The sequence below is a fragment of the Eumetopias jubatus genome, unplaced genomic scaffold (genome assembly GCF_037043125.1).
Source record: "Eumetopias jubatus isolate StellerSeaLion01/CBP00866 unplaced genomic scaffold, mEumJub1_p1.0 scaffold_12, whole genome shotgun sequence".
NCBI classification, from domain to species: domain Eukaryota; kingdom Metazoa; phylum Chordata; class Mammalia; order Carnivora; family Otariidae; genus Eumetopias; species Eumetopias jubatus.
Genome location: NW_028274818.1, coordinates 32,742,255 through 32,764,462, shown reverse-complemented (window position 1 = coordinate 32,764,462; position 22,208 = coordinate 32,742,255). Strand labels below are relative to the sequence as shown.

Here is a 22,208-nt window from a genome sequence, read left to right as displayed (position 1 = left end):
ACACTATGTGACTTTCTTAGTGTTTTAAATATATGAATTCATGTAATACTCATAAAACTGCATGTTTCTAATATTTCCAGCTCATGGAGGAGGAAGCACAGACACAGAGTATCCAGTGATTTAGTCTGTCTCATGCAACAAATTTTTAACGAGCACCTACTCTATGCCAGTGGCATCCTAGATGCCACATTTATAGTAACAAGCTAAAAGAAATATGACCTCCACAGGGCTTACAGCCTACTTGTGAGGAGAAGGTGGGTAGAGACAACAAAAAGGTAAAAATAATTATAGTGATGGAGGAAGTGATGGGGAGTGATGGGTGTAAAGAAAGGGAGAATATTTATACTGGCATCTCTACGAAGGTAAACTTTAAACAGAGACCAGAAAGAATAAGAAGAAGCCATTTATGCACAGTGTGGAAAGAATGCAGTGGAGGCAGAACTACTCACCATCCCTATATAGATGAGGAACGGTGGGGTGTCTATACTCAGCGGCTATATCAGGATTCCAAAGTAGGCGGTTCAGAATAAACAAAGCCAACCCCATGACATCACTGTTGTCTTCCAAAGACAGGAGTTCTCCAAAAATTGTCTGAAAAGAAATTAAAGTCAAGACTATGTGACCTTTAAGAAGCAAAAGGATACAACAAGGGGAAAGCAAACTACAATCTTCTAAGGATTTGGCAATGTTCTATTTTCTAAGTAGTATGGAAATAACATGGATATTTGCTGAACAACCTCTTTAAACTCTATATGCTTTGTGCATTCTTTAGTGTATATGGTGTACGATGAAAAAAGGCAAACGCTCAGGACTAAGATAAATTCTTAAAAATCATCTGACAAACCATATTTACATTTTAATTTTTTCCTTTAAAGAACTATCAAATGTAAGCATGTTGTTCAAATTCAATTTTAATTATTCTACTAAGTATATCATGAAGGTACAACAGAAACTTAAATATTATAAGTTTTCTAATAGTTAATGGGTAGAAACCCATCTGCAAATAATCTAAAATGATAATTTACTAAGTTCAGATCTGTTTATAATTGATTTTTAAAAATTTTTTTATCATGACCAGTTAGCCACCGTATAGTACATCATTAGTTTTTGATGTAGTGTTCAATGATTCATTGATTGCGTATAACATAATTGATTTAAATATGAAATTTAACATCAATATGCTTATTATTAATTATTTTTTAAAGATTTTATTTATTTATTTGACAGAGAGAGACACAGCCAAGAGAGGGAACATAAGCAAGGGGAGTGGGAGAGGGAGAAGCAGGCTTCCCACCAAGCGGGGAGCCCAATGCAGGGCTCGATCCCAGAACCCTGGGATCATGACCTGAGCTGAAGGCAGACGCTTAATGACTGAGCCACCCAGGTGCCCCATTATTAATGATTTTTAAAGCAATTAGAAAAAAAAACCATATTAAATTATATTTTATAACCTTACATTGACCAAACGTAGAGATAAAAGCATTGAAAATATATGCCAAAATAGAAAAACTTTATTTACTTATTTTTTTGCCTTTGATGTTTTCTTAAAATCCTCAAAGGTCATGACCACCACCAGAACCTTAAGGTGTTCACAGTTACTCATCCCTCCTTTCCATCTAAAAGGATTATACATTCCCACCAACTGACATGGACTTGCTGTGTCTCTTGTGGGAGGATAATAGTCCTACCTCATTTGTGTTTGGCCAGATAATGTGCTCTGGCCAGTGGAATATGGATGGAAGCGACACATACTACACCTAAGCAGAAGTTTTATTTTTTATTTATTTTTAAAGATTTTATTTATTTATTTGAGAGAGAGAGAAGGAAAGAGAGAATGACAAGTGAGACAGACAGCAGAAGCCTGGGAGGGAGAGGCAGAGGGAGAAGCGGACTTTCTGCTGAGCAGGGAGCCTGAGGCGGGACTCGATCCCAGCACCCCGAGATCACGACCTGAGCCGAAGGCAGACACTTAAACAACTGAACCACACAGGCACTCCCAAGCAGAAGTTTTAAAAGGCATTACAAGTTTCTACTAACTCTCTTGCTTTTTATCTTGGCCCAAATAGAGGGGTTCTACTGCAATTAAGGTTCTAGAATTATTTGACATGTGAAAGCAGAGCCAGTTGATACGTAATTTTCTAATTAACAAAAAGCATACTAAATTGAAATAAGAAAACTTAGCAATGATACTATCAAACTGTGTGACCTCAGTAAGCTTATCATTTGTTCTCTTTGGGCCTCAATTTCTTGATAAATAAAAGCCAAACTATTGTTAACAGTTCCTTTCAGTCCCAAAGATCATTCTATTCTAACACCTGGAATAAACTGAAGAATAGAATATCCTACATAACAATGGCAAAAAGCCTAAAGAAAATGTAAAAGTATACTAGTAAAAGATGAAAGAAAACTGGAAACAGAGCATTTTTAAAATAGAATCATACCTTTAATAGTCAACTACTAATGTCTTTTTCATTCAGTTAGTTTAAAACTCTAAGTATTATTGAACCATGCACTAAGTGAAAAACTCAAATTTGACAACATTTTTATGAGAAGTGTTGCATCAAAATGGTTACAAGTTTAGGCTCTGGCATCAGATGGGTATAGATTCAAATCCTGACATTAAGCTTGTCACTTAAAATCTAAGCTTCAGTTTTGTCAGTGAAGTAGAAATAACAAAACATACCTTACTGGGATTTGAAGAGGCTTAAATTAGAAAATATATTTAAAACAGCCAAGGATATCATTTGTAAAAGCTCAAAAAGGAGCTTACAATACTTATGATATCCAGTACCAAACTATATATATTTAAGAAAACAGGAAAATTACTATGTGATGATACGGCAACAATATATACTGGCAAGATCTAATTACCTACTAAGCATTTATTAAAGGACCTTAAATTTTATACTGAAAGACCAATTAAGCTAACAAAATGACTTTATAAGTGAAACCATATTTTATTAAAAAATCTATTAAAAATACATAATAAGTCTGCTAAAGGTATATATAAAAAAAGTATATAATAAAAAATATAAAATTTCAAAAACTGAAGCATGTATGCTTACCTCTAGGCCGATTCGTAGCCATAAAGGATTATATGACAACAGCCAATTCAGGACTTTTTGCCGTTCTCCTGAAATGCATGTGAAAAGCAAGTAAGCTCAGACCACTAATCAAATAGAGACAATAAATAAAATTTTATGGAGAGAAATCAGTGGAAAATAGGGATAATCACTTAAATACATGCCATTCTTAAATATATATGATCATATTAAAGTACATGAGATTTTAGGCAATGAAGTCAGATCATGTATATATTTGACTCTGAAATATAAAATCTTGAGTATTTTTAAAGAATTAATCTCAAGTGGTGCCTGGGTGGCTCAGTCAGTTAAACATCCGACTCGATTTTTGCTCAGGTCATGATTTCAGGGTCCTGGGATCAGCCCTGCATCAGGCTCTGCACTCAGTGGGGGGTCTGCTTGAGGATTCTCTCTCTCCCTCCTCCTCTCTCTCTGGCCCTCCCCCCACTCATGTACACGCATGCTCTCTCTCAAATAAAGAAATCTTTAAAAAATTTAAATAATCACATCTTTAGATATAAAGAATCTTTATAAATAAAGATTTCTATAATCTTCTTACCCACATCTTTCCAGAGGTGTCTATCTTTTCTAACAATTAACCGCCTAGCTTCAATTTCAATTTCAAGCTTCTTAATAGCTTTAACCATTTTTTCAGAAGTAAATAAGCGACATGCTGCACGACGTAATCTATTCAGCCTGCACCGAGCAGTATAAGCTCTGAGAGACATTTCATCTTTTGTAGGAGCTCTAAGAACACTGATTTTATGTTGACTCTCCACTCCCAAAAGAAGAGTAGCAGCATTTACTGGGCAAAAACAAAAGGAAGAATGTTTCTGGTTAAACAATATATACATATGTCCTTAAATACAGCAATAAATGCAAATTTAAGATGGCCAAAACAGGGTCTATTCTCTGCCCCTTCCAAGCTTGCTCTTTTCTTTCCTATCTCAAAATACGGGTGTCACCATTCACTCAGTACCCTAGGCCATTCTATCATTGCAACTTGGGGCTCTACCTGCAAAATGGATCTCAAGTCTAATCACTTCTCACAACCTCTACCACTATTACCCAAGTTCACACACTATCATCTCTAACCTATGCTAATGAAATAGTCTCCCAACTAGTTTCTGTTTCCATCCTTTTTAATAAACTAAAAACAAAATAAGTCTCTAAAGAATGTGACTTTAAACAATCAATTAAATTCTGAAATGCAACTTGAATTTTTATAAAACATATTTTCTCTCAAGAAGAAAACTAAAAATCAGGCTGTGTTTACTTTTGGAGAAAAAGAAAAGCTGCCTTAGAGATTGTCTTGCCAAAGGGCCCTTTAATGTAAACATGCTATACAGTATTCTCTAACAAATAGAGACAGGCCTCTGAACACTGCAACAAAGGAGAAACTATGTTTTCTTAGCTTGAGTAGAACTGAACCTGTAATTTCTATGCAAGAGTATCACAAGTGAAGTTTCCTTCTCTCTCAGGAAAAAAGCCTTCAAATATCTGAAGGACAGCATGTTTCCATCTTGTTCTACACCTGAGTCTCCTCTTTTCCAGAACATGCACTGAGATGTTTGCCATAGAAGACTGTTAGATTTATTCACTAGGACATTATACTTTATTAATGTGGTGAAGATTGAATTGGATTTCTTAGTAGCCATGTTTCACTTTTAACTCAGACTGAATCTATATTAAAATAAAACTCATTCCCCTGAGATGCTGGAATTGCACTGGCTGATAAACAAGAATGGAAAGCAAAAGGAAAAAGCAAAGTTTAGTACCTTCAGTGAAGAATTCCCTAAAAATTCTCACCTACACATTCTTTAGCATTCATGTGAATGAATTAGTGAACCATGCCATTACTATAATATATATGCATAATTAAAAATGACAATTCATATTAAGAACTATCTGTTAAAACAAGAGCATTATTTAATTTAAACATCAATTTAATGTTTACCTTCAGAAATATTTGTTTTTACAGTGAAGTCATCAGGAGTTAATATAAAATTTAGCCACCAAGTAAAGCCCTGCTCCTGCTTTTCCTTCCAGCGTTCATCATAAAACATGTTTTTTGCAGCAAACGGCATTGGATGTCTAGGAATATCTAAGAATACAGTTGGTTTATTGTGTAAGAAATTCTCTTTTAAATTATCATGCAATATATAGCAAAAGACCATTTTTTACTAGCAAGACCACCTTTAAAACACTGAACAATATTTGCCTTTCCACCACTTGCTAAAAACAGTTGAAAACGTTTTAGGTATAAAATATAGTCAAAGTTTGAAGGAAAAAAGTACCACTGTACCTCCTAGTTATTTAAAAATCCAGTCACCACGAGTTAATTTCACCGAAGTCTGAGGAAATATCCTGTTACTTGAATACACATATTTACAATTCTCCAAGGCTTTAATTCAATAAAAAGTATCAATTCATTTCTACTTGAAATGCAGTTAATGCTTCATCCCATGTCAGTTTTTCAGTTACTTAAAAAATAATGAACACTTACCTGTTTTTAATGGTTTTATGAAGGTCAAAGTAGAATGTGCCACAGCAACAATGGGTTTGGTCCTTTTGTTTGTTTTAGAATTAGGAGTTCTATATACTAATGAATCTAAAATAAATTAGAAAGCAGAATAATAGCATTAAAAATGAAATACATTTCATGAATGAACTGTTTTAAAGTTGAATTTAAGTTCTTCAATATCACATCCATTTAGCAAATACTTAATAACTACTGTGTGTCTGGTACTATGCTATGAACTTGGTGGTCAATAAAACCTACATCTGGAAGTTACAGACCAGAAGCTACACTTTATCTTCTGTCTGCAGAAGCTATGATTCACATTCAATCACCATTTATTGTATGTATATATTGCAGATTCTGTGCTAGGTGCTGAGAATGCAGAATTGCAGATATGGTCCCAGCCCTTGGAAGTTGTCAGGCTAGTACAGAGTTTAAAAGAAATTATAATACACTACATAAAGGAGAAGTACATTTAAGCAGTTATGAGAACAAAAAGGGAGAGCTAACTTCACCTAGAAGGGTAGGACAGCCTTCCTAAATGTGGATATACTCGAGCTGACTCTTAAAGTGGAAATCAGGTATGAGGAATGTGACCTGTTGACAGAACTGCAATGTGGCTGGAGTAAAAAATACCTATCAGAAAAACAACAGAAGAAGAGGTTGAAAAAGTAGAAAAGAGTTCAATCATAATAAAAATAGTGGCTAATGTCTGAATACTTTGTTGCAGGCACTATCACAGTCTTTTAATATAGAATACCTCAGGTAATCACCCTGGCAAACCTCTCAGAAGTGTACTATTATTATCCATATCTTATATAATTAGGATACTGGAGCGTAGAACAATTCAGCTACTTGGTCAAAGTCACACAAGGTAGTAAGTGGCAGAGCTAGGCAGTACAGTCCCAGAGCCTGCACTATTAATCAGTTTGATGTATCTGGTATGCCAATGAAAGATTTAAATCTAGGAAGTAACACCATCATTTACATTTTAGAAAACAGTGGCCAATGGAATAAAAGGGGTCAAGACTAGCGTTAGAAAACTAAGAGGAAGCTATCACAGTGGCCCAACTTAGCTATTATGAGAATTTAAATTAAAACAGAAGCAGTGTAGATAAACTAGAAAGAAGAGTTATTTTAATAGTAGAACCTACAAGCCTTAATAATCACTGGCTAGGTGAGTGGTAAAGAATGAGAACTTCAGAGGATTTCCAGGTATCTAACCCAGGTGACTGAGGGAGACAGCATGTGGTATCTACAAAGGAAACTGCGATAAAAGTCACAGTGGCAAAGTGATATAGTTCATAGGTTAATATAGGTTATATCAGAATAGCAGTTCACTCTCTCAAAAGTAGATATCATACCAGATGATACACCTACTAAATATAAACAAAGAGCTAAGACAAGGCAGAAAGAGCAAACTATGACCCACAGGCAAAAATCCAGCCCATTGCCTATTTTTATATGGTCTACAAACTAAGATTAGTTTTCACATTTGTAAATAATTGGGGAAAAAATCAAAATGATTGTATTTTATGACACATGAAAATTACATGAAATTCAAATTTCAGTGTCCATGAATAAAACTGTATTGGAACACAGCCACACTTATGCATTTACACATTGTCTGTGGCTCTTTTTCCTTCTATAGTGGGGGAGGTTCGGTAGTTGTGATAGAGATCATTTGGCCTGCAAAACCTAAACATTTATTATCTGGACCTTTAGAGAAAAAGTTTGCTTAGTTTTGATTTACAGGGATTGCAAATCTATGCCAATTGTGAAAGTAAGGAACACAGTCAAATTGTGACATATTTATGAGGTTATACGTTTCTTTGTATTTGAACATTTTAAAAATAAAAATAAGAGGGAAAAGTCCTCATTCCAAAACACCACAGAAGCTGGTACCTCTGCGTGGAATCATTTTATTCTGTGGGAATGCTTTCATGGGACCATCTCACAGCACCTCACCACTCAGAAAGGCCAAGTAAAGTGCCTCCCTTTCTGTGCTTCCATGATTCCCTGGGCATAGCTCAGTTAGAGGACTGAGAGCAGCTTGAAGACAGGAATTATACCTTTTTTCCTTGTATCCATAAATCCTAGAACAATGCATAGCACACAGTAGGCACCTTATCAATAGTGAATAAATGTATCTTGGAAAATTGACTTCTTTGCTCTCATGGGTTTGCCAGAATGGAGTCATTTATTCTTAGTGAGTGTTACCATGCTTTCATATGGGCTCATAAGTCAGATACTCAATGTGTCCAATTCTCTTTAAACCTCACAAAGAGGCCCAACTAGGTGGCCACCTTAAAGAAACTGTCATTCGTTCATCATTTATTATACATCTCATAGGAGATCACAACAGGTATAGGTATGTTCCTTATTCTCAAAGAATTTGTTATCTGGTCAGATAATATCTATAAGAAACAAGAAACAGAAGGAAAGAAATAGAGTTAACATACGAGATGTTACATATGAATTCAAATTTGCTTAGGGAACATACCTAGAGGGAAAGCCATCAGGGAGTTAATAAAAGCTGACTATAGTACCTGAAATAAGTGAAAAGATTTGAATTAGTGAGAAAACAATAGGTAAGAAAGTTAACAAGAGGATACATGGTCAGGAATAAGACACGGATGCCCATTCTTGCCACTTTTATTCATCACAGTATTGGAGGTTCGCACTAGAGCAATTGGGCAAGAAAAAGAAATAAATGGAATCCACATTAGAAAGAAGTAAAAATGTCACTACTTGCAGATGAAATATTATATATAGAAACTCCTTAAGACTCCATCACAAAACTGTTAGAATAAATTAATTCAGTAAAGATGCAGGATACAAAATCAATATACAAAACTATAAGACACTGATGAAAGAAACTGAAGACACAAATAAATGGAAAGATTCCAGACTCATGGATTTAAAGAATTAATGTTGTTAAAATGTCCATACTACCCAAAGCAATCTACAGATTCAATGAAATCCCTATCAAATGTCCTATGGATTTTTCACAGGAATATAACAAATAGTCTTAAGATTTCTGTGGAACCACGAAAGCCCCCAAATAGCCAAAGTAATCTTGAGAAGGAAGAACAAAGCTGGAGGCATCACACTCCCTGATTTCAAACTATATTACAAAGCTATAGTAAACAAAACAGTATGGTAGTGACATAAAAACAAACACACAGATCAGTGCAACAGAGAGCCCAGAAATAAATCCATACATACATGTTCAATTGATTTACATTCAAAGGAGGGAAGAATATACAATATACAGTCTCTTCAATAAATGGTATTGGGAAAACTGAACAGCCACATGCAAAAGAATGAAGCTCTACTACTATATTATTCATAAAAATCAACTCAAAATGGACTAAAGACTTGAATGTGAGACCAGAAACCATAAAGCTCTTAGAAAAAAAACACAGGCGGTAAGCTCCTTGACTTGGTGATGAGTTTTTGGACCTGACATCAAAAGCAAAGGCAACAAAAGCAAAAACAAACAAGTGAGACTATATCAAACTATAAGCTTCTGCACAGCAAAGAAAGTCATCAACCAAATCAAAGGTAACATACTGAATGGGAGAAAACTCTGATAGGGGGTTAATATCTAAAATATAGAAAAAGAACTCAAACAACTCAATAGCAAAAAAAAATCCCCCAAATAATCCAAATAAAAAATGGGCAAAAGATCTGAATAGACATGTCTCCAAAGAAGACATACAGATGACCACCAGACACATGAAAAGACGTTCAACGTCACTCATCATCAGGGACATGCAAATCACAAACACAATGAGCTGTTATCTCATACCTGTTAGAACGTTTACAATCAAAAAGAATTAATAGTGTTGGCAAGGAAGAGGAGAAAAGGGAACCCTGGTGCACTGTTGGTAGGAATGTAAATTGGTACAGCCAATGGAAAACAGTATGGAGGTTCCTCAAAAAATTAAAACTAGAGCTACCATATGATCCAGCAATTCCACTTCTGGGTATTTTTATGAAGAAACCAGAAACACTAACTCAAACAGATACGTGCACTCCCATGTTCACAGCAGTATTACTTACAATAACCAAGATATGGAAACAACCTAAGAGTCCCTTCAATGGGTGAATGGATAAAGAAAATGCTATATATATATATATATATGGAATATTATTCAGCTATAAAAATGGATGAAATCTTACCACTTTTGACAACATGGAAAGACCTTGAGGGCATTCTGCTAAATGACATAAGTCAGACAGAGAAAGACAAATGCCATATGATCTCACTTGTATGTGAAATCTAAAACAAAAACAAAAACAAAACAGAGAACAGATCTGTGATTGCCTAAGGTGGGGAGGAGTGGGGGTGAGGGGGGGTCAAAAGTATAAACTTCCAGTTATAAAATACCTAAGTCATAGGGGTGTAATATACAGCATGGTGACAGTTAATAATACTGTACTGCCTATTTGAAAGTTGCTAAGGAAGTAAATCTTAAGAGTCCTCATCACAAGAAAAAAAATTATTTAACTATGTATGAGGTTAACAGCAGCAAAAAAAAAAAAAAAAAAAAAGGGAAGATAAATGGATGGAATGACAGAACCAGAACCAGCATGGCCAAGAATGTTGTGGAACGTAAGTTAGCAGGCTGGCTACATGGAGGTCACATGAGGACGACCTTAAATGGCAGAATAACAAGCCTGGAAATAATCTGATAACAGCAGAGAGCCACTCCAAGTTTCCTGAGCAAGGGAGTGGGAAAGCCAGATATTGGATACCACTCATTGCCTCCCTCTATTTTGGCACATCAGAAATTTGAGGCCAGTGGATCCCAATCACTATCATCTTTGGTCAATGCCCAAAATAAAATCCTTACATTTACCTGTTCCTTCTCTTCCTTAAACCATGGTATAGCAAAATATGGTAGAAAAAACATTTACTTTGTAGTTAGGGAGACTTGAGTTTCAATTATAAACTTTATTTTAGTAGCTTCTGTGACCTTGGGCAAGTTACTGACCTTTTTGAGTCTGATATAAGGGAGTTGGAGAAGGAAATCATTCTATGTAGATGGGACAATAAACTTGAAATACCCTGAGGACAGAGCATGTTTGAGGATTCAAGGATAACAAGGAAGCCAGGGTGGTAAGAGCAGTGTGAGCAAGGGGGAGAGAGGTTAAGAGTGAAGTGGGGAGATGGGTGGTAATACAAATCTCACAAGGCCTTGAACATCATTGGAAAAACTTTGGCTTTCAGTGAAATGGGAAGCCATTAGAGGGTACAGAACCAGAGAACATCAGAATCCAACTAATTTTTAAAGTATTACCCTGGTTGCTATATGAAAAATAGACTATAGAGAAGCCAAAGGTGAAAGCAAGATCTATTAGTAGGCTCTGCAATGAGAGACTAAATCAGGTGCTACTGGAAATGGTGAGAAGTGATCAGATTCTGTATTTAGAAGAAAGAGAAGATAGGATTCATCGAAGGACTGAATTTGGAATCAGACAGACTGAATTTACAAAGAAAAGGTTGGAGAGAAATACACTTAAGGACATTACAAGGTTTGGGCCTGAGATGAGAGGTCCCAACAAGAAGTATTGTGATGGGAATGACATGCCAGGTAGGAGTATCATGGGAGAGGGGACAGCAAAGGTTTGGCTTTGGACAAATTAAATAAAGATGTTCACTAGACAGTGAAGCAGAAATGTTACATGTTGGATAAAATAAATTTGAGGTCCATCCTAAAGACACAAAACTGGGAGGCCTCCATGTATGGATAGCACTGAAAACTATGAGATGGAACGAGATCACTAAGGAAATGAGTAAGAATCTGAATATGAAAAAGGGGGACGACTGGGTGGCTTAGTCAGTTAAACGGCTGCCCTCAGCTCAGGTCATGGTCCCAGGGTCCTGGGATCGAATCTCGCATCGGGCTCCTTGCTCAGCAGGGAGCCTGCTTCTCCCCCTGCCTGCCGCTCCCCCTGCTTGTGCTCTCACTCTCTCTGACAAATAAATAAAATCTTCAAAAAAAAAAAAAAAAAAAGAAAGAGTATGAAAAAGGGTCAGTAAGTAACTAAGGCTTCACTTACTCCAAGATTTAGAGTTTGGAGTGATAAAGAGCACTCCACAAGGAAAACTGAGAAGCAACAAGTAGGAAAAGAACCAGGAGGGAGTGGGGATGGCAGCATCACGTGTTCCAAGAAGACAGAGGTTCAAAGTATCAGTTTGTAATAGTTCAAGATGAAGATTGATAAATATTTATCAGATTTAATAGTGTGGAGGGAGGTTTTAATCGACAAGAAAAGTTTCAGTAGTCAAAACCTGACTGAAGTGGGTTCAAAAAAGTGGAAACAGCTAATACAAGCAACTTTCTAAATGATTTTTTTACATTAAAAAGCACCTTTTAATTCAAGTAAATGTTTACACATAAAAGTATACACATCTCAGTGAACAATGACAAAGTGAATACTTAGGTTCTTTTAAGGAGTGTTGCTAAAAAGAAAGCAGAAAAATGGAGCAGGGGCTAAAGGAGGGATAAATGGTATTAATAAGTTTTTGTTTTTTAAGGGATGGAATAACAGCATATTTGTATCAGAAATGACTCAGGGAGTAAAAAATTGGAAAATATGGGAGAAAGAAGACAATCACTAAAGCAACGTCCTTGCGTAGAAGGGCACAGGATCTCTTGTACCAGTAAAGAGCCCAGCCACATCGAGTGCATAGACATTTCATGCTTTAGTAAGTGGGAAGAAAGCAGTGGATGAAACACAAGTAAGGGTGGTAAATGTCAAGTGTGTTAAGGTTTTCTTCAATACTTCTACTGACTCAATGAAGCAAGAAGCAGATCATCAGTTTAGACAAGGTTCAGAGGACTATCTCTGGAGCCTAACTGCCTGGGATAGAACCCTAGCTTTATCATTTACTACCTCTGCGATCTTGGGCAAATTATTCAACTTCTGGAGGCACTGATTTCCTCATTTTGAAAATGTATTGATAACAATTATTTTGTGTGATTGTTATTAGTATTAAAGGAGGTAACAGTAAAGCACTTACAACTGGGTCTGACAGAAGACACGCTCAGTAAGTGTTACCTACTATTCTCAATCATGGGAGAGGAGGAAAGAAAAGTGTTAAGAGGTTTCAGGAGAAAAGAAAGGAGGGATGAGACGGTCTGTAGCAAAGTGATAAAAGTCAATAAACCCAAAAAGACATAGCCAAAAAGAGTTAAGGGTTTACTTGAGATTTGTGGTCATTAATTTAAGGACCAACCAGCAAGATTCAGGCACAGAGCAGGTAGAGTTGGATTGGGATTGGAATTTGCGAGACAAATGAGGGGAAGAGAGATCAATGGAATGATCATGAGTTATGTAATCCAGGTGTAGAAGTAAGAAAGTAAGGACATGTCAGAATGAGAGCTGCTGAAACCATGCTGGATTAAAGGACTGTACGTGTAGGAAGGGGAGAAAAAAATGTTTGAGTTGGGTTTCTAGAGAAAATGCTAAAATCATAGAGACGGTGATTAGAGATGGAGATGTTTTTAGGACTAAGTACGTTGGAACTAAAAGGCCTGGATATTGGAAAGATCCTACAAGGATTTTGAAATGATAAAAAACAATGATGGCTGTTTTGGAGAAGCCAAATGAACCATATGTAAAAATCTTGAGAGTAATCTTTCATTATTACAAGAAGGAATATAGGTGGAAGAGAATGAAAAATGAACTTCAAGCTGTTCTGTTGCTGTTTGTTTTCTTTTCGTTTGTTTTCAAGGATAAAGAAAAAAATAGTCTAGAAGTAGATGTGAGAAGGAAGGTGGACCACTATCTCATCAAGAGGCCCAAGGTCAGAGGAATAGGAAAGAAAACAGACACAACTTGAGAGGGTTGCAATGAAAACAGTGTTTTCAGAAGAGCCAGGTTTCAGCAAGGTAACAAAATGAGGGAATGTTTATAAAAGACAATGCTAATGAAGGACCATGAGTTCAGAGGGCACAGACAGTTTAAAGAGCTGGAGATTAGGGGATGTTCAAAGAGAAATGAGATAATAAATGAGAGATTGGGGGCTGTTCAAAGAGAAATGAGATAATAAATGAGCGGATGTTCAAATTAGGGGATGTTCAAAGGGAAATGAGATAATAAATGAGAAATGAGATGTATGATACTTCTTGGGACTTCTAGGATTCTTTTAAATTATCTGCTAAGTAAGTAGTGTGATTTGTTTTCCTGCCTGGAACTTGACTGTCATGAGGTAATTTGGGTTAAAAGGGCATGATGGAATTAGTCCTGTTTTTGAGGCAGATTTGATGGTAAGGCTGCGAGTAGTGGGGAAGGAACAGTGATGTTTTTCCCAAAGGAATGCAGAGCTCTGGGGCCCTATCTTCATTCCTAATTAATGGCTAAGTAAAGGCTGAGGGAGAATAATGTCAGGAGGTGCACAGAGTATGCAAAGGCCTCTTTTGCATTTTCTCAGATGGTATGATGGGGGCCAGGCACATCACTGGGTCTTCCAGTCAGGGCCTGGACCTTAGTGAGGCAAGTAAAGTACTTCCCCTGGGTATAAAACTTGAGGGGTGCCAAGTAACTCTGTAATCAAGATAAGTATTTTAATGCAGTTTTTTTTAAATTGAAATTAATGCAAAAAGTGAACAAAATATCAAAGTTTCATTAAGAACAAGATCAAAACTATTTTAGAATTCGGCCCCAACTACTACTAAGCAAACTGGTAAATGAAAAGTGCAACTTAATTCAAGCTTATCCATGGGCAATTTACTAAACCAAAAGAAAGAGCAAATATGCACCCTAGAGGTATATTTTCATCGAAGATTTTATAAACGAGACTCACCAGTTTTCTTCTTCAGGTTTAATTTCTCTCTGTTCATATGTTTTGAGATGGGTATTACCAGTCTTTTCGTTTTTTTAACAGTTGATGTTTTAGATTCCACAGGAGAAAAATGGATTCTTTTGATTTCTTGTACCTCTGTATGTTCTGTAACTGTAATTCTAACATTTGCTTCGTCCCTGTCTCCCTCACTCTTTCTTTTACGGGCAACTAAAGTGGTTTTTGAGGGAGGAGTTATTACATTTTTGTAACTTGTAGATTTATTGCATACTGGATCTATAATTGGAAGACAAGATTGAAAACCATCTTTCTCTTTTTGATTATCTGTTACTTTTTCAAATTTGCCTGCTACACTGTTGAGACATCTTTTTGCCTTTGGTTTATTAGTCTCTTTTTGGTTTTCCCTGGTACAAGTGGGTTTACTTTTAGTAACAGTAGCAGAAAGTATTGGGCGTCTTTTAAGTTTATCATGGCTGTAACTAGAAATATCCTGAATTGCAGAAAATTTAGGTCGATTTTTTGTAGAACTGTAACAATTTGACTTCATTTCTAAAGCTCTGGGTTCTTCAAAAATAGCTTTGGGAGATTCTGAACCCTGACATTCAGGAATATGAGGTAAAACTCCATTTGTTCTCTGATCTTGAGGAGACTGTGAGAACTGAGAATTTTTATTTGATGATGGTGATAATTTACATGTTTGCTGAGATATACATATATATGCCATATTATCTTTTACAAATTGATTTGGGGATAGAATTGGATTAATTGACTCTGATGCTAGATCCTGATTTAGTCCATAATTATCATTTATGAAAGAATCAGGACTTAAGATTGTCTGGTAATTTTCATGTACAGTTTTTGATTCCCAATGCACATGCCTTGAATTATCTTTCATAAACGTATCTGATGAAAGACACGCCACTACCTCTAGTTCATTATTAGCTGCACGGCTGTTATTTACAAAGGAATCTGGACTTAGAAAATTTCTTTGGCTTTGTGTAATGTTCAAAGTAGAAGGACAGTTTGGGGTAAGAATAAGTTTACTATTCTCTTCAGTTTGGCCATTAATATTATTTGTGGAGTTAAAGGAAGTTTCATTTACAACTTTCTCACTAAAATTAAAATCTTCCAAAATGCTGGCACCTTCTACTTTCAACAGTTCCCCATTTTCACAGGCATGAAGAGATGTGTATGTTGTAGACCGACGTACAGAAAGAGGCAAGGAAGTCTCACCATGGCATTCTTTGAAAATGGGACTAATAGGTGATATCGGTATTTTATTTTCTTCAAGGATTAAAGAACTGTTTTCTGTTGGGGAACAGCCTTCATTCATAGCCAAATTTTCACAAGCCTGTAGTGGGTTCCTAACTCTGTCAACATTTTGTGAAACACAAAATGTTTTGTTAACATTTTGAATACAGGAAATCCTCTTATTACTTGAAGAGGCTGACATTTTCTTCTTACTACTCGTATCCCAAAGACTTCTCTGCAAAAAATAAGCAAAACATACAGGTTAAGTTGATAGCTACTGAATATTACCTTTAAATTAGCAATATTATGTATGTTACCTCAAGACTTACCAAAATGATCTTTCAGAGGAGTTAAGATGATGGAATAGTAGGGGGACCCTATGCTTGCCTTGTCCTTCAAGCACAGCTAGATAAACAATCATTCTGAACACTCAAGATATCTAGAAATAAACCTAATCAAAGAGGTAAAAGATCTGTACTCTGAAAACCACAGAACACTTATAAAAGAAACTGAAGATGACACAAAGAAATGGAAAAACATCCCATGCTCATGGGTTGGAAGAACAAATTTTGTTAAAATGTCTATACTACCCAAAGCAATCTACACATTTAATGCAATCCCTATCAAAATACCACCAGCATTTTTCACAGAGCTAGAACAAACAATCCTATTATTTGTATGAAACCACAAAAGACCTGAATAGCCAAAGCAATCTTGAAAAAGAAAAGCAAAGCTGGAAGCATCACAATTCTGGACTTCAAGCTCTATTACAAAGCTGTAATCATCAAGACAGTACAGTACTGGCACAAAAACAGACACATAGATCAGAACAGAACAGAAAACCTAGAAATGGACCCACAACTATATGGTCAACTAATCTTCAACAAAGAAGGAAGGAAACAATATCCAATGGAAAAAAGTCTCTTTAACAAATAGTGCTGGGAAAATTGGACAGGCACATGCAGAAGAATGAAACTGAACCACTTTCTTTCAGCATACACAAAAGTAAATTCAAAATGGATGAAAGATCTAAATGTGAGATAGGAAACCATCAAAATCCTAAAGGAAAACACAAGCAGAAAACTCTTTGACATCAGCTGTAGCAACTTCTTACTAAAAGGTCTCTGAAGGCAAGAGAAAGAAAAGCAAAAATGAACTATTGGGACTTCATCAAGACAAAAAGCTTCTGCACAGTGAGGGAAACAATCAATGAAAGTAAAAAGGTAATCTAAGGAATGGGAGAAGATACTTGCAAATGACATATCTGATAAAGGGTTAGTATCCAAAATCTATAAAGAGCTTATCAAACTTAACACCCAAAGAACAAACAATCAGGAGTTGGGCAGAAAACAAGAACAGACATAACAGACATTTCTCCAAAGAAGACATCTAGATGACTAACAGACACATGAAAATATGCTCAACATCACTTATCATCAGGGAAATATAAGTCAAAACCACGATGAGATAGCACCTCACACCTGTCAAAATGGATAAAATTAGCACAGGAAACAGATGTTGGCAAGGGTGCAGAGAAAGGGGAACCTTCTTATGCTGTTGGTGAGAGTGCAAACTGGTGCAGCCACTTTGGAAAACAGTATGGAGGTTCCTCAAAAAGTTAAAAATAGAACTACCCTCCGACCCAGCAATTGTACTATTGGGTATTTACCCAAAGGATACAAAAATGCCGATTCAAAGGGGCACATACACCTCAAAGTTTATAGTAGCATTATCAACAATAGCCAAATTATGGGAAGAGCCCAAATGTCCATTGACTGATGAATGGATAAAGAAGATGGGTATATATACACAATGGACAATTACTCAGTCACCAAAAAGAATATGTTGCCATTTGCAACGAGGTGGATGGAGCTAGAGTGTATTATGCTAAGGGAAATAATCAGTGACAGAAAGACAAATACCTATGATTTCACTCATACGTGGAATTCAAGAAACAAAACAGATGAACATAGGGGAAGGGGGGAAAAAAAGAGGGAGACAAACCTTAAGAGACTCAACTATAGAGAACAAACTGAGGGTTGCTGGAGAGGAGGTGGGTGAGGAATGGGCTAAATGGGTGATGGGTATTAAGGAGGGCACTTGTGATGAGCAATGGGTATTATATGTAAATGATGAATCATTAAATTCTACTCCTGAAGCCAATATTACACTATATGTTAACTAGAATTTAAATAAAAATCTGAAACAAAATAACACAAAAGACTTCTCAAAATTTTTACATGTTCTTATTTTCTTAGAGTAAATCACAGAATGATTAAAACTGATTACCTTTTTCTTTTTCTGTTCTTCTGCATTTCCTAGTAATATAGCTTGGTGTTTCAGAACATCATTTACAAGAAATGTCACAATCTCTCTTACTCGGCCTTCTTTTAATGGTGTCCACTTAACAGAAATAACTATTTTTTCTTTAGGCTATAATCAAAGAACACATTTTGAATGAGTATAAAAATAGTGATGCATAATAATCGAAACATATTATGTACAGTTTAGAATACAGATGACTAATAATTGTTAGTCACCAATGCTCTACACCCTAGTAAGTTTAACAGTCAAATATATTTTCTTACCCTAATTTCATTATAAGGAAAAAAGCCACTAATAGTAACAAGGTTCAACAAAAAAATAAAATTATAATAAAATCTTAATTGCATCTATACCCGTAGCCTGGCAGGAATTTGTCAAATGCAAAACTCTGACAATGACAAAACAAACTCTGTGTCCATCGTTTTTCAGGGGAAAAAAGACAAGTTTTGTTTTAAAGTAGAAACCATAAAACATCATAAACAGCTAGTTTTATGGACTCCAGGAAACAAACTGAGGGTCTTAGAGGGGAGAGGAGTGGAGGGATGGGTTAGCCCGGTGATAGGTATTAAGGAGGGCATGTACTGCATGGAGCACTGGGTGTTATACGCAAACAATGGATCATGGAACACTACATCAAAACTAATGATGTACTGTATGGTCACTAACATAAACAAAAAAACACTTTAAAAAAGTGAACTTTTATCCTATAAAACAGCAAATTCTAACAAAATAAATTGAAAAACCCCATAAAACAACTCTAGTCCACATAACAAAAAGAAATAAAAAGTATTATACAGACGGAAAAAAAAAAGTCTATCTTCGCATAGAACGAAAAGCAGGCATTCCTAAAGTAGAGGGGAGAGACAGGTTCTTAAAGTGTAACTGAACCACTGCTGGCTCACAAGTTAATAGACCTCAGATTAGAGCCTCTTCTCACTACATTATGAAGCAGTTGTATAGACTAGTCAGACTCCCTCAGCTAATGGTTTATTTTCACACTTTCAGAGGTTCTCAATGGGAAGGCCACAGCAGTCAAAATAATATAAATTCTCTAGCTTTTGGTAAGAGGGATGGGAACATTACTATGGCCAATGCAATGCAGAACAGCTACGCAGGTTGTTCTTGAAGCGACAGTTGTAAAATTAAATTTGATTCACCATTAAAACGACACTGTAGCAGAGAGGAAAAAAAGGAGTATGATATTAAAACATATGTACCACCCATGCTTGTTTTTTTGCTGTAGACACATTCAGCCAAAACAAAGCTCCCTATTTCACCTGCATAAGTAGTTACCCTGACTCTATTTGGAGTCAGTTTCCCTGATACATATGGACACTAAAACGCATATTAAGATGACTGATAGGAAGCAATAATTTTTTAAAAAGCTGCTCTAACCAAGTTACTCCTGGCAATCCTAAAAATAACTAAATAGATAGATCTATTAAAATGCTTCTAAAGATGCACCCTGCACGCGCGGTGATGTGCTGTCACCGCCCAAATTAGCACTTACCCTAACCATCTGTGGAGCAGGTGGGATAAGGACTAGCCCAGAATCAGTGAAAAGGAGCTAGGGCATCCTTCGTTTGTGGGTGTCTTTTCCAAGTCGCCCCCTCCCACCCCCCGCAAAGAGGGCACAGGAGAGCAGGGAGCCGGGGCGCAGGCCCGGGCACGCCCCGCCCACCACCTACCTGCAGCTCGAACCAGCGCTGCGAGACGCTAAAGCCCTGCTCCGCGGCTGGGAAGTGGGAGATCTTCACTTCAGCGACCTCGTCGTTAGGGTTGTCCAGGACCAGAGGCAGCGTCCGCGAGGCTCCCAAGCGCACATCTCCGAAGCAGAGGAAAGGAGACCTGCAGAAGTGGCTGAGAGACAGGACCGGCGGGGAAGCTGCCGCATCCTCGGCCGCGGAGCCCCGCAGCCCAGCCGGCGGCCTCCGCTCGGTGGGGCTCACCTCCCAGCTTCGCCCCATACGCCGGGTCGCCATGGCAGCTTCGAGACGCCGCCGAGATTCTGGCGCGGCTCCCACAAGGCTGCTGCGGAGCGGGGACCCCGGCCGCGGCCCCTCGGAGGCGGCTGTGGAGGTCGTACAGCGAATTCTCCCCCCTTTCGTTTCCAGTCGCCGACACGCCGGAAAAAAAGAAACGCCACAAATTCGCAAACTCCAAAGCGGAGCAAAGCAAGTGTGGCCCTAACCTCGGTTTAAACTTCTCGCCTCCACCAATGGGTGCGCCCGGGAACCGCCCACTTCCTTACAAGGCCAATCAATGGGCAGCAGCCTCCGGCCAATGGGACGACAGCGCCTTATTTAAACGATTACATGGGCAGCCGCTCGCTCTGCGTGAAGAGGGCGAAAACCTTGGTGGAGTCTTGACGACACCCCGAAACCCATGGTTTAGAATTGAAATTAGCTTATTTGTAAACAGGTTGGGTTAAAGGGGACAGAGTAAAAGCATTTCCACAGTAAATGCAGCAATCATTGCGGGTGCCCGAGACAACCTTAGGTAAAACCGTTAAGTAGGCAAAAATTAATTTAAATCATTCCTCTCATCTAATAGACCCCACCCAGAATTATATTGATTAGCTTTCCTTTTGCGGTTTCCTGGGGAGAGATGGGAGAAAAATGAAGAAAATTAAATTTATAGTGTGTGAATGTGCTTATTTCAGTGACTGACCATACAAGTGCTCAGTAATTCTCCATGCTGGTTCTTACCTCAGAATTCAGGGAGCAAAACTAGATAAACAAACAAAACCGAGATTCCCAAGAATTCGTAAGTAATGGTTTTGACAGCCATTGCCCTTAACAACTTCTTGGTTTTTAACTGTAGGTATCTAATAATAATGATTATGGCTTGCATATTGCTATTACTATATTCCAGGGATTGTTTAAAGTCCTTTACTCATTTACCTCAACTTTCACTTCAACTCTGTGAAATAGCTCCTATTTGTATTTTACAGATGAACAATACAGAGCATACAAGACTGCAACTTGCAAAGCTAGGATATGTACACAGGCAGTTTTTAGTTTTGCTCTTACCCACTATACCATACTGCCTCTAAAGATATTAAGAAACTATAATGTATGGATGTGTGTATGGGTACACGAAGTATAGAGAAAGCAAAGTCTGAGTAGAAAAATGAGACAGGGGAGATATTAAATTATATTCACTTATGCCCAACATAACCTGAAGTTGAATCCTGTTACCTTAACAATTTTTAAACAAAATTGTTTATTGAGGTTTTTTTTGGTGGGGGAAGCCTTTAGGATTGATGCACAGTAAGAACACTACTAGTTTTTTTAAGCAAAAAATGTTAATATTAATTACAATGATTTTCAAGTACACTTTATATTATTTCATATTATTGTTATTCATCAAATTAACATTGCAAATATAAGTCTTAAAGCTTAAGTCACTGAAATGTTTGGTGCAACTCTTTTAACATGGTGATAGCACATTTTTTAATGTTTTCCCTTCATAGTTTTTCATGAACAAATGCTATTAACACAATTTTTTTTTACTGTACTGGATATTTTGTATTTGCCCCTTCACTTCTACTCCCCACTGTTTTCCAGACTGTACTTTGCTGTGGGATTCTGATCTACATTCTGTATATGCTACATTAATAGCCTTTTTACTCTGTGGCTTCTGTTTTGCTTCAAAGAGGGAGATCACTAAGGAAAAAGAGGGAGGGGAGGGTACTTACTTCCTCCCCTCTCCCACCTTGGGCTGACTACATCTCAACATTGAAAGCAACACATAGCTGAACAGGTGCCCTCTCCACAGGGGTCTTTCCCCTTGTCCCGTTGGATCTGGGGGAGGGAATACCATAGTTGTTAATAGTTCCAGGGTATTGCATTATTGCTTGTTTCCCTACATCCCAGTCACATCTTTGCAAATGTAGGTGACAGTTGGGTTTGAACTGCACTGGTTCCCTTACATGACTTTTTACAGTACTGTAAATGTATTTTCCTCTTATGATTTTCTTAACATTTTATTTTTTCTAGCTTACTATATTGTTAGGAATATAGTATATAATACATATAACATGCAAAACATGTATTGTTTATGTTATTGGTAAGGCTTTTGGTCAACAGTAGGCTATTAGTAGTTAACTTTTTGAGGAGTCAAAATTATGCACAGATTTTCAACTACACCAGGTGTCAGTTCCCCCAACACCCACATTATTCAAGAGTCAACTGTATTTCGCAGGCTC

The 22,208-nt window shown here is 37.1% G+C and overlaps 1 protein-coding gene across 2 annotated transcripts in view; it reads right to left on the bottom strand.

Annotated features, from left to right (window-relative positions):
- ASPM (assembly factor for spindle microtubules) overlaps positions 1 to 20,185 on the bottom strand; it is a 64,004-nt gene extending 43,819 nt beyond the window's left edge. For both annotated transcript variants that reach the window (XM_028120332.2, XM_088016809.1), the window contains exons 1-8: positions 19,687 to 20,185; positions 17,963 to 18,106; positions 14,426 to 15,908; positions 5,590 to 5,694; positions 5,041 to 5,187; positions 3,643 to 3,888; positions 3,066 to 3,133; positions 450 to 591 (exon numbers count right to left, since the gene is read on the bottom strand). In XM_028120332.2, coding sequence (XP_027976133.1) covers positions 450 to 591; positions 3,066 to 3,133; positions 3,643 to 3,888; positions 5,041 to 5,187; positions 5,590 to 5,694; positions 14,426 to 15,908; positions 17,963 to 18,106; positions 19,687 to 19,980 — 2,629 coding nt within the window. In that variant the 5' untranslated portion in view covers positions 19,981 to 20,185. The remainder of the gene's footprint in view (positions 1 to 449; positions 592 to 3,065; positions 3,134 to 3,642; positions 3,889 to 5,040; positions 5,188 to 5,589; positions 5,695 to 14,425; positions 15,909 to 17,962; positions 18,107 to 19,686) is intronic.
- Positions 20,186 to 22,208: the final 2,023 nt, after the last annotated feature.